At 37.0% G+C, this 13,337-nt stretch overlaps 1 protein-coding gene across 2 annotated transcripts in view; it reads right to left on the minus strand.

The window, feature by feature from the left end:
- The window catches only part of LOC120542382 (SUMO-conjugating enzyme UBC9-B), a 41,687-nt gene that overhangs the window by 10,789 nt on the left and 17,561 nt on the right, over positions 1 to 13,337 (minus strand). For both annotated transcript variants that reach the window (XM_039774818.1, XM_039774817.1), the window contains one exon: positions 4,629 to 4,707. In XM_039774818.1, the coding sequence (XP_039630752.1) occupies positions 4,629 to 4,694 (66 nt within the window). In that variant the 5' untranslated portion in view covers positions 4,695 to 4,707. The remainder of the gene's footprint in view (positions 1 to 4,628; positions 4,708 to 13,337) is intronic.

Below are 13,337 nucleotides of genomic sequence, written 5' to 3' on the forward strand. Positions count from 1 at the left end.
AAGATTCCACAATTTTTGTGAGTAGAGTGAAAGGGAACTTGTGCCATTAAAGTGGCCTTCGCCTCTAAATAGAAGTCAACATGTCAATAAGGAAGTGTGCAAACGGCATTTTAATATATTTTTATTATTTACAAAATTAACTCCTCACTCCAATATTCAACTAATTGATACGCAGAAGAATTAGCAGAGTTTTCCCCATAGACAGCAAAAATAACAATTCCAAAAAATAAAATTTATGAAAAAATCTGGTGTTAAACAAGGTGAACAGTAGGGAAATGTAGGTTCACAGAAACAAAGTCTTTCCCGTCCTATTTTCTTGAACCTTCAAGTGCTAGGATTACCACTCCTAAACTAATGGATATCAATTAAATGTTCATTTTATATGTGCCAATAGTTTACTTTTAATATTTAAAGCTGAAAATATTGCTCAAAAAGTTGAATCACTTCAGTGTAAAAGGTCAAAACAATATGCAAAGGACTCCCCTCTTTATTTGGAACAGATTAAGGCAAGTATCCTAAATTTTCAAAAAAGACAGGCCATAATTTCAGTGTTTGTTTAATAAAGTTTATACCCATCTATTTTATTGGTAAAGTGTACATTAAAATCTACCCAAGCCTTTTTAGGTTCTCTTCTTTTCTTATTTTAACAGCACTAGGCACTGAGTGATACCCTTATGGAACACCCATCTACTGCAGGACAGATGCTGGCACAAAACCCACTTCGAGTCCACAGAGCATTTTAGGCCAGGTTCCATGACAGAGGAGAAGGCAAACTAAGCTATGAAACTGAACTGATAGGTGAAACTGGGTGAATGAACACTGTCACACCCCTACATACAGTTAGGGGTTTAAAATAGTCTTTAAAAAAAAAAAAAAAAAGTAGTAAACAAAAAGGATATTGAAATGTTTTGGGGAACCAACCAGGAGTCACACACACGCATTATGCAAACATTTTACTGTCCATGAGACCAATTCAGAACCTGTTAAGTGTAATACTAGAATGCATGGTGGCACACTGCCACCTTGTGTTCAGCACATGTAAATGTTACCCATTCTTCCTCATACAGTACCTCTAACTACTGTACAGAGATGGCCGATTGTAGAATGTGGGTTTGGGGAAATCATTTCAGGGCATGTCAATCTTATGGAAACAAATTACTGAAGTGGTCAAAAAGTTCAAAAATATAAAAGGATAAGAAGGAAATGTTGTGTGCAAATTAGAAACAATATCTTCCAGCTGAATGAAGGGAATGGTGATCACCAATTTCAGAATAGAAACCACAGTCTATTACATTTACAGACAAAGCTTGTGCATGTGACTTAAATATGCCTTTGGCAAAGCGTACAATGCAGCCTTAAAGAGAAGCAATGGAAATTCCATCCTGGAAGTGCAACGCAGGATTAATTTGAAATTTTCAAGGCTTGGCTGCAGAACAACTTTAAGGAGCAAAGATGATAAATACCCTTTGCACTTTCTTCCACATGTGCTGCCAGTATCCCACAGTGGCTCCTCTCTGGTCCTATGTAGCCAAATCTTTCTCCTGATGTTCCTGGTCACCTCACGATCTCCTTTTGGATTTCTCCCTCTCTGTACTGCAGCTGAGGGTAATCACTCAAGTTACTGTTATTGCAAAATTATTACTGGCCTCCTGCTGGAGATCACCAAACCCTGTCACTTCATCTCACTGGCAGGCCTCTATCTTTAACTCTAGTTCTCCTGGAACGTTCTGCATTGTGGATCAACGACTCATCCAGCTCTAAAATTCAGGGGTGGTTTACAGCAGTTCAGTCGATCAGGAGCTGGATAAATGTTGTCATGTGATGTAAATTTCTAAGTTCTTTTCAATGTGCTTCAATCTCCTCTAAGTGCTGGTCAACTAGAGGACTGCTTGTTTTTCGATATTTCTGTGCTATGAATTTGGCAGACATTACATTTTTTTCCCCTTTTATGATGTTGTTGGGTGCTTAATGCTAGTCATGTCAACATACACACCCCTTCACCCCACCTTCCATTAGTCCTATGCAACCAGCTAACACACATTTCCTTTACTGATATGCACATTAGAAGGCCTGCACACTTAGTACAGATAAACGATTTCCATGAAAAACAGGATTTGCTAAAACAACAAACATGAACATACATCAATAATAAGGATAGACTATTTAAAATGTTTATTCGCTTCAGAAATTGTGTAATCTGCCCTAAATCTCTGAATCTGAGCTTTTCCATGTTAAACTGAAACCTGTTCACGTGTGCTAATCCCAATCCCACACTGGAGAAATTATATGATGCTACCCTACAGGAATCACTGGTTACCTAAACAACAGTTGCACAGAGCTTGTGAGGCTAAGCCATAGGACTCCAACGACATGAATACATACACCTCTACTTCTTGCCTTTACAACTCCACAAATATGTGCATATCTAACAAAGGGGCATTCTAGTAACATCAAAAGTAATGGCTCCAGTGCTGAAGCAAAAAGGAAAAAAAAAGATGGCAAATCTTTGTTACACAAAACTTAAATTGCCAATAAAGTGTATTGCACTGTGCATATTAAAACATCTTCTGCAGCTTTCACCCTTTCTTGCATGTAAACTGTTACACCCAGAAGGCAGAAAGAAGTGTTGATGCTACATTACAAGTTTAAAATCTATTAAAAAAATGCATGTGGAAATTACTGCACTATTTAGCCACAGATTTCTCTTGATTTTGTCATTCCCTTGCACAAGACCAAATTAAATCTCTCACTGTAAGGCATTATCTTGACAGTGAGCACTTCTGTATCAGATGGCATATCAAATTAATCAGTTTAGTAAAGATCAACATTTCCAGTAATTTTCACTGCATCCTGGGTTACTCACCTACCTTGGAAAGTTCAATAATTGGTAATACAGCAATCCCTCGCTATATCGCGCTTCGACTTTCGCGGCTTCACTCTATCGCAGATTTTATATGTAAGCATAACTAAATATATAACGTGGATTCATTTTTCGCTGCTTCGCGGGTTCTGCGGACAATGGGTCTTTTTACTTCCTGTACATGCTTACCAGTTGATTTCATACAAGGGACGCTATTGGCGGATGACTGAGAAGCTAACCAATCAGAGCACGCAGTTAAGTTCCTGTGTGCTGAATGTGGTGTTAACCAGGAAGTCTCGTCTCGCTCATTCAGCATCAACGTGTTTCACTGTGTAAAGAGTTAACTTTGTGCTCTTTTGCGTTTATCTTTGTGCATAGTCAAGCCCTTTATTAAGGCTCCAAAATGATCTGCTCCTGCTACTGCTTCAGGGGCCGTGCCCAAGCGCCAACGGAAGATGTTAACGATTGCCGAAAAGGTAAATGTTTTGGATTTGTTGAAGGAAGGGAAAAGCTACACCACTGTAGGACACCATTACAGCATCAATGAGGCTACAATTCTTTTTATTTAAAAAGTAGGAAAGGAATATAAGATCTACGGCCGTAGTGTCCTTTTAACCAGGGTGCAAAACGAGTTGTAAGTGGATGTAATAAGGCAATAGTCTGGATGGAATCTGCTTTAGGGATTTGGATTGAAGAAGAATAAACGGCAGTGCTACACAGTTGCCTGAAGTGGCTCCTTTGGAAGAGCTGTAACGCTCTCCTTTGTTGTGCAGTAAAATTAAACTCATCGTTATCGGACAAGTCATCAGGTCATTGTTGGTGAGTAACCATAATTTTCTACTTACAGTGCTTAGTACATATACGTACGTTTAGTGTCATTGTACACACATTTACTGTATATAATTTTTCTTGCATTGTACGTATTTATTGCTGGTGGCCCGTCTATCGTAATGGCTGTAACATATGCGTTATCAGAGACACTCGATATCTTTAAAATAATATTTAGGTTTTACTGTATATAAACAGTGTGTTTACATACATAATTTTAATGAATCTTACCTAATATCTAAGAGAATACAAAGGGATTATGCTGTATAACTGTGCAGGGAATATTTATAAACAGTGTTGGGAGAATTTAGAAGGGCTTAAAATATATAAAAATAACCATACAAACATATAGTTTCTACTTCGTGGATTTTCATCTATTGCAGGGGGGTCTGGAACGCAACCCCCGCGATCAAGGAGGGATTACTGTAAACCTTCAAGAACACAATGCAGACCATATGGCACCGCCACAAACTAGGCTACAATGAGTTGTGCACAAAACAATATAATTAGCAAGCAGCATTTCATACTTGAAATAACTTGTTTCTACTGACCGCTTACTCTGCTTGAAAAATATTCCAATGCAAAACACCTCATCAAATGCAGATTTGTGTAAATGTCAAAGTAGTGTAAAAGCAAAATATAGCAACTGCGTAATTATACTCTCTACAAGTAGGAATACGTCCTGCAACTCTTTAGGAAAATGATGACTCAAGTCCAAAATCTAAACTAATTTTAGAAATGTGGGTAATGCTCTCTGTTAAGGGGTCTTCCCTCTCCGTGTAAGCAGACTGTTTAGAGAAGTAGGAACAATATACATAGATTATTTTTAACTGGTAAGTCCTTGGGAAAAGTATTTAATGCATCTACATTTTCTCTATTACATGACTAGAATTAATTTATAGGGCATGTTCACCACAAATATGTAAAAGAAATAACTCACAAAGGGATGATCTTTTCTCCAAGCCTTCCGTTCCTGTGCAAGTCGGCTTAAGGCTATACCAGACATGACTTCAAGTGCTCTGAAACAAAATGAAAAACAGCCTGATTTGGGGGAAAAATAATCCAGAGCACACTGTTGTTTAAGACTAAACAGTATATCGAGAAAATAAGCAATATAGTAAAACAAATGGATTTTACACCAAGTTTCTTGGAAGAGAAACACATCTATAATGTATATACAAAATATAGATTCATGATGACCAGTTCTAAATTGATATACTGTATGTTAATAAGAGCCAACATCATTCTAAATAGTCTAGTTCTTTCCAACTCTTTCCCAGGTTAACAGATATCTTACGTTCATGTTCACTTTCACATGTACAGAGTAGAAAGAAAGAATTCTTTCTTTTGTATCAAACCAGCATGCATCGTATCAAACTGGTATGAAATTAAACCCAACAGATGATAATTTTAATGTAAATATTTTAGCATTTACATAGAGGCTGATGTTTGTTGATAGTTCACTGCAGTTTCTTGTGAAATTAATAAAATAAAATACTTGTAGAAGCAAAGGATCAAGACTTTGTAAAATATTTTCTGAAAAGTAACACACAGTCTGGCTGCAATAGGATTTCTAGAGCCTGTGTTTGTGTTCTTGTTTAAGAGAAATAGTCTCCCATAAACTAAAATACACACACATTATATTAATATATCTATACAGCTAAAATACACACACACATTATATTAATATATCTATACAGCTATATTTATTATTGGACAGATAAATTTAGCAGCCAAGGGAAGAAAAATTAGAAGCCTCAATAGAATGATAATCTAAAAGCATCTTTAGAATGTAGCAACTTAAAATTCAACATCAAGGGCACAGATGCAGAAACTCTGGATTTTTTCCTTTTATTAACAATGGTTCAAATCATGGTAATTGTCAAGTTTAAAGAAGCCCCCACATTATTGTTACCTTCAATTATCTCAACACTTGCAAACATCAAAGGCCGAAGTTATACTTCACGCGACGCATGCTGCAGCGAACGCTCCTGCTACGCAAGCGTTGTAGTGTTTATACTTGCGCGCGTAATTTACGTAAATCTGGAGGAATCCACCAGGTGGCAGTGCGAGATATTATCGCGGTGAGAATATGTTCGGTTTCTCTGTGTTGTGAATTGCCTAAAACACCTATTAAAAATTCCGATAACACCTTACCGCAATATCTCTGAAAAGGATGTTTATTGATTAAATCCATAAATCCAGGGATGTATGTGTCCATTCCAGGAAGCATTGGCCACGAGTAAGAAACAGTCCCTTGACGAGGCCTCAGCTCATCGCAAGGAGAATACAAGCACACACATACACTAGCGTCATTTTAGCGGCACCAAATCCCCAAATCTGCATATCTTTGGAAGGAAACCGGAGCACAGTGTGGAATACAAGCAGGAAATACCAGCAACATAACTCCCTGCGAGACAGCAGTGCTATCACTCCACCACTGTGACACCCCCATGTGTGTATTTATTAACAGTATTCATTATTTAAACGAAATTATATGTAAAATGTAACATACACATTTTAATGCATTTCATCATGAAAGTGATATCAAGTATAAATCTAAAGATTCTAAATGTGCAGAGAGTTGGAATATCATACATTTAATTTGTTCTGTTTGGCGATCTATTGCTGCTTTCCGCTGCTGAAGCAAAATGCTGACATACAGATGCATTTGTGGTGCTTTTATATTCAAGCGTCGCAAATTCCTGATCGTAATGACACGATACATTTTAAAAGTCTCACATACCATCTTTTGTGCCATCTAAGCTCGTAGCGATTAAAATCTGGGATGACGTTTACAACTGTCTGCTTTAATGATAAAGTAAACTACGAGGTTAAAGTGGACATTTCGAGATTAAAGCAGAAATTTCCACTTTAATCACAAAATACAGGTTTTCACCGTGTCCTTTATTTTTTTCTCAGTGGCTCAAATATAACGCTATACATTATGTTGCTGTTGTTAAGTTGCAAAAATTAAAACATAAAAAAGACATATATAAATGACACGATACATTTTAAAAGTCTCACATACCATCTTTTGTGCCGTCTATATATTTTTTTTTTTTTTGCAACTTCACATCGGCTCAAGCATTACTTGTGGGCTCAGTTCCAGATATAATGGGAGAAGAATTACAGGAAAATAAAACAGTCAAACTATGCACACATGAACTGACTGACCAGATTACCGAGAATGCATCCTATAATGTAAAGGGGTTAAATCTACTGTTACTCTAAAGCAGTTTGAGAAGTCATCAATCTGCATTCACAGTTTGGAATTATTGTGTTTAGTTTTTTATTGTTCAGATTTATGCATAACAGTATACATTTAACAAAACATCACTCTTAATCAGATTGAGCAATAAAAATATTAAAGCAGTGGTACTCTATTACAGAACTGGAGGTCTGCAGTGGCTGTAGATTTTCCTTTTAAGCAGGTTCTTAATTAGGACCCATTTGTTTACTAAGAAAGAAACATTTTTGAGGCTTAGTTTTAGTTAACTTGCTTGTTATTGGGGTTGTCACAAAACCAAAATTCCAAACATTGATACGATACTAGGAAAAGTATTAATATTCAATACCCAAAAACTACAGTGCAAGTTCCCATTCACTCATAGTCATAACCTTGTACAGGCTTATTTGAATTTTTGATTGATTTCTCCATGCAGCAAAACAGAGCCATTAACAAAACAAAATCACCATCATTGTTGCACCAGGCAGCACTTTTTGGTGAAACAGCTCAAAAACAAATGCACCACGCCGCTGCATTTACACAAGAATTTACAAGTGTCTAGATGATACAATGAAGAAAAAAAACAGCTGTATAAATATAAATGTATATTTTTACAGGAAAAAGTTAATAGTGCAATTAATGATTTTTAAAGATTACAACATAAGTGCATGTATATTTATATTTAAAGCAGCATTTGAGAATTATCAATTGATTGTGTGAGACAATATATGACTGCTATTACAGCACATCAAAGTCAACTATTCAAAATCGTTAGCAGCATGTAGGGGCCTAAAGTGTGCCAAGAAAAAATCCCCCATACCATTACACCACCACCACCACCAGCCTGCACAGTGGTAACAATTACTTTTTCACACAGGGCCATGTAGGTTTGAATTTTTTTTCTCCCTAAATAATAAAAACCATCATTTAAAAACTGCATTTTGTGTTTACTTGTGTTATATTTGACTAATGGTTAAATGTGTTTGATGATCAGAAACATTTTGTGTGACAAACATGCAAAAGAATAAGAAATCAGGAAGGGGGCAAATAGTTTTTCACACCACTGTATGTATATATGTATATGTATGTATATTCACTAATTCTCCAACTTCCCGTGTAGGTAGAAGGCTGAAATATGGCAGGCTCATTCCTTACAGCTTACTTACAAAAGTTGGGCAGGTTTCATTTCGAAATTCTACGCGTAATGGTCATAACTGAAACTTATTTTTCTCCATATACTGTAATGGACTTTAGTTCGATGGCCGTGGGGGGCGGAGTTGCGTGTCACATCATCACGCCTCCCACATAATCACGTGAACTGACTGTGAAAGCAGTACGTAGAAAACAAGGAAGAGCTCCAAAGAGAGCTGAAGAAAAACGCATACAAGCTTATTCATAAGTGCAGCTACTGCGGAAACAAAGCACAGTTTAAACCACAAGTTTAAATTAAGACACGCTCCCGCTGCCGTTTGTCATGCCTTCTTCGAATACTTTATTCGCGAGATACAAGTTTAATGAGAAGACACAAGGTATAAACAAGACTTTGGATCACTTTGCAACCGAGTTAAAATTGCTGTAGCGAGAAACTTGTAAGTGCCGGGTCTTAGCTAACATTAAATAAAGCCGTGGACATCGCAACATCACACAATAGAGCAGCTCACGTGAACTGACTGAATGCAGTACGAGTGATCACTTCCATGCATCAAACCTGTTCAAAAAACGCATTACACAATTGACAAGGTAGGAAAAGAATATGCTCCGAGCTAACCTCCACAGCTAAAGCGGTCTTGCGGAAGCAACTTCGTCACGCTGCCACCAAGTACTCGCAGAAAAATCCACAAGTTAATACACACGCTGTCTCTAGAGTTTCTCCACACTCAGTGTATTCCTCGCATCCCCGTAATACCCTCTAATCTCCCATTTCAATTCAAATGCCTCCGATTTCCAGTAAGGCTCTGCTTCGCAATGACAAGTAATAAGTCTCAGGGACAGACCCTACAAAAGGTTGCCATTGATTTCAGGCAAGATTGCTTTTCTCCTGGCCAACTGTACGTTGCATTCTCAAGAGTAAGCTCAGTGCACAGCTTGGTCATATTACAACGGGAGTGCAGAACTGACAATGTGGTATACAAAGAGATCCTTAACAGATAGTTATTGGTATATTTTCCCTCAGTTTAAAAAGGTTTTCTTTTATTCTTAACAAAAATTTAAAAGCAGTACTTAGTCGCTGTGAAGCGTGGGGATTTTGCTATATATATTGGCAGATGGCTTAGAAGCTACCCAATCAGAACATGTATTACGTATTAAATAAAACTCCTCAATGATATACGATGCGCTTCCCGAGCGGTGCTTGATTGTTTGCTTTTCTCGTTCTCTCTCTCTCTCACTCTCTCCGACTTTCTCTGCTCCTGACGGAGGGGGTGTGAGCAGAGGGGCTGTTTGCACAGAAGTGGTTTGCCTAGAAGATACGGACACTACTCTAAAAAATGCTGAAAGACTACCTTCACATTGCTCCCTTCTTTGCAGCTGCTTTACCGCAGTGCGCATACTTAAAAGCCCAACAGCATGTATTGATTTTTTGATTGTTTGCTTTTCTGTCACGCTCTCTCTCTCTCTCACTGACATTATCTGCTCCTGACTGCGCTCCTTTGAAGAGAAGATATGTTTGCATTCTTTTAATTGTGAGAAAGAACTGTCATCTCTGTCTTGTCTTGGAGCACAGTTTAAACTTTTGACTAAAGGGTGTTATTTCATGTCTAGAGGGCTCCAATAATGTTAACAGTGTGGGAGAGTTCATAAGGGCTTAAAATATATAAAAATAACCATACAAACATATGGTTTCTACTTTGCGGATTTTCACCTATTGCGGGGGGTTCTGGAACGCAACCCCCGTGATCGAGGAGGGATTACTGTATATATATATATATGACAGCAACACTCATAACAGTGACAAAACAATTACATTGACAATCATGTTACGTTATTTTTAAAGTGTTTCCTTTTCATAACTTCTTTAACACACTACTTCTCCGCTGCGAAGCGCGGGTATTTTGCACGCACACACACATGGTGTGACAAATAGCATATAATAAGCAGGATAACATTGTTAGCTAGTGATGAGGTTTACAATGTTATTTTACTCTTGCTTTAGATTAGTTTTTTTGTGTTATTTAATCAATTCAACTAACAGTTCATGTGTTACTTTAACGGATCTTCGCATTATGTTGTAATGTTAAACCGATTATGTTTGCATGTTACTAAAAAAAAAACTCCAATATTATTTGATTGACTGGCAAAATACTCTGCAATTTAATTACACAAGGTACCTGAAAGCTTACGATCTTATCAACATGTTTAAAAATTAAATCAAAATGGTGATAAGAAACACCTACCAAGGTCAGGCATCAACTTGTGGAGAGACAGCATATGGAGAAGATTACAATACCCCAATAGAGCTTCACTTTACAAGACACAATTTTAATGAGAACCACATTTTTCCACATCTCTCTCAGATTCAAGAACATTTATAAAATAAGAGATCATTGCTGAAGAAATGTTTTTTAAATTGTTGATCAGGAAAGGTTGGATTAATTGCATTTACCATTCATTATCTAATTGTATGGCATTTTTTAGCAAGGAACAAAAGAAATAAAATTTGACTGCACTTTTCACATTAAAGTGGAAAGTACTGCGAGATACTCCTGTATCAGGAAAACCTGTCTTTCATTCTTATTATACAGTTCTACAATGCTATTTAAACCAGGAAAAGTGAGTACCAAGAGACCATACTTATTCACTTGTGGAAGGAGTAGTAAATGGCTTTGAATACTGTATAGAGTAACAGGACGCACTCTGGAATACCAGCTTGAGTATAAGCAAAGCAAACTGGGGTTTTAACGGTCAGTGCATGGCTATGCTCTGTAACCAAATTCTTAAAACAAACAAAGCTTCTTTTACAGGGAAGAAATGCAGCTACAAATCTCTTGCTTTCTGCTCTTTGATGTCAACACCTGCATTAAAAGCATTGATTGACCTAAATATTAATTACTAAGCTTGATGCCGATGCTATGACCTTAGTCAAATGTAATTTTAAATCATACTTGCACAATGTTCTCCTTCATAAGAATAGTACAAAGATAACTTCCATTTCAAAATAAAATACTGGCACTTTTGTATTGACATTACATGTTCAAAACCCTAGACAGACTAAAAAAATAATCAACTAGCAAAATATCTGTTAGTTGCATCTCTACTCAATATACAAAATGACAAACAAGTGCCAATATTTGTTCCACTGTCAAATTATGCTAAGACAATAAAAGCAGCAGTGAGATCGAACAAGACTGGCACTCCAAAATTCCTTTAACACCAATCCAGGGTAACTATGTGTAATATATAAACCACTGGTCTAAACTTTTAGAACACCTCAGTTTTTCTTCATATTAAAATCGGTTGAAACACAATGAATGACCTAAAATGGTGAAAAAGCATTAAACTGAGGTGTTCTAAAACTCTGACTGGTAGTGTATTTAGGAGAATTGTTATGCAAAAATAACATCAGTAATTTAAAAACTATAATACCTATGTACCTTTAGGTAATCATACCTTTAATATCTAGATTCAACTCAACTTTGTACACTTTTAAAAAAAAAATAAAAAAAAAAAGTTTGCTGTGCAGAATTATATAGAGTGCTGGTAAATAAAAACACAATCACAGGCAGCATCACCATAAAACTTAACACCAACAAGTCCTCACATAAGTACATGAAATTTGCAATGACATATCCACTTCCAGATCTTAAGGTAAAATCTTGACAAATAGGTTGAATAAAATGATAGTGTAACACACTTAAATAATAATCAGGCTCAGGACTAATGCCTTAGCTTAAGCTATCTTTGGGTCTGAATTAAACACCGGTTATATTGTCAAGAAGATAATTTGAGTTTGGGGGTCCTACAGCTAAAGGATCAGCCTCCTAAATCAGTTTCCTTTACCCCAGAAATGTAAAGACCAGGGGCCTCATGTATAACGCCGTGCGTAGAACTCGCACTATAACATGGCGTAAGCACAAAAGCCAAAATGTGCTTACGCACAGAAAAATCCAGATGCAGGAATCTGTGCGTACTCCAACTTCCACGTTCTTCCGCTACATAAATCCCGATCAGCGTGAAAACTAACGCTCGTGCACGCACTTCATGTAACGCCCCAGCTCCTCCCAGAATCGCCTCTATGAATATGCAAATCAATATAAATCGCCCTTAAGCTCAGCCTTCTGTAAAAAGACAATGGGAAAAGCATGGGGAAAATAAGAATTTCAGCGAATACCAAGTGGAGGCAAAGGAAAAACATACTATTTGTTCAAATAAACTGTGGTATAATCAACAAAAGGAAGTTGATCGAGTGACATAGCGTGTTGGAGAAACTTGAAAGCTCACGTTCACAAAAATCGCACAGTGCCGGAAATAAAAAAGAAGTCACATATCAAAGTTGCCGTGAAAAGGCGAGTTATAGCCCACTGTCTGAGTGTCAAATGAAAGCTTATCAGGGTACAGAGAAAAAAAAAGGCACACAGTGGGGAAAAAGCACGAAATGTCAACTTCAATCTCGACATTTCCACTTTAATCACGTAGTTTATTTGGTCATTAAAGTAGAACATCATAAACTTCATCTTAAAATTGTTTAACCAGTTTCTCAAATCACATCGTAATTAAAGTAGCACGTTAAATGCTTTGTTTTGTATTTGATCTTCTATGTGCTCTGTGTGTGAATCACTACTTGCTTCTTAAACTGGCTCTCTTCCTCCAACTGGACACAGAATCAATTACATTCGTGATATTACAGCTCTCTGAATAACTAAAATACTGAGATGTATACATGATATTTTTATGATGATAGGAGTTAAAGCACGTTATTAAACATGTGTTTCACTTCAATGAAATAATTTATTGCAGCAGTACTCTGGGGCAGCTCTAGGCTTGTGGTGGCACTGGGCAGAGAAAGAATCGGTGGCTCCTTTGCCTGCCAATGTCAGTAAGGCAGCTTATGAACGGTGGATGGCCACGTCCGTTGCAGACACTGCATAGCCGACTCGTGCTCATGACACAAGCATTTAATTTTTGCCGAAATTTGTTGCTGCGTTTTTAGGTGTGTTGTTATTTTCTCTTTCTGTTTTATATTCAATATATATTGGCGTAGCCGCACTGCAGTCCTTGCTTTTCTTTCCCCAAGTAACCGATCGCCACACAATCAGCTCTGTAATAGAAGTTAAGCCATCTGTAAGCTTAGCGCCGATTCTTCAAAGCGTTTAAGGAACATTGAAATATCTTCGTAGTACATGTTTAAATTATTCTATCCTTCATGACAGTACCTGTGAAGAATATAGATTAAATGAAGTTAAAGTTTTATCTGTATAATTTAAT

This window comes from Polypterus senegalus, chromosome 13 (assembly GCF_016835505.1).
Source record: "Polypterus senegalus isolate Bchr_013 chromosome 13, ASM1683550v1, whole genome shotgun sequence".
Classification (NCBI taxonomy): domain Eukaryota; kingdom Metazoa; phylum Chordata; class Cladistia; order Polypteriformes; family Polypteridae; genus Polypterus; species Polypterus senegalus.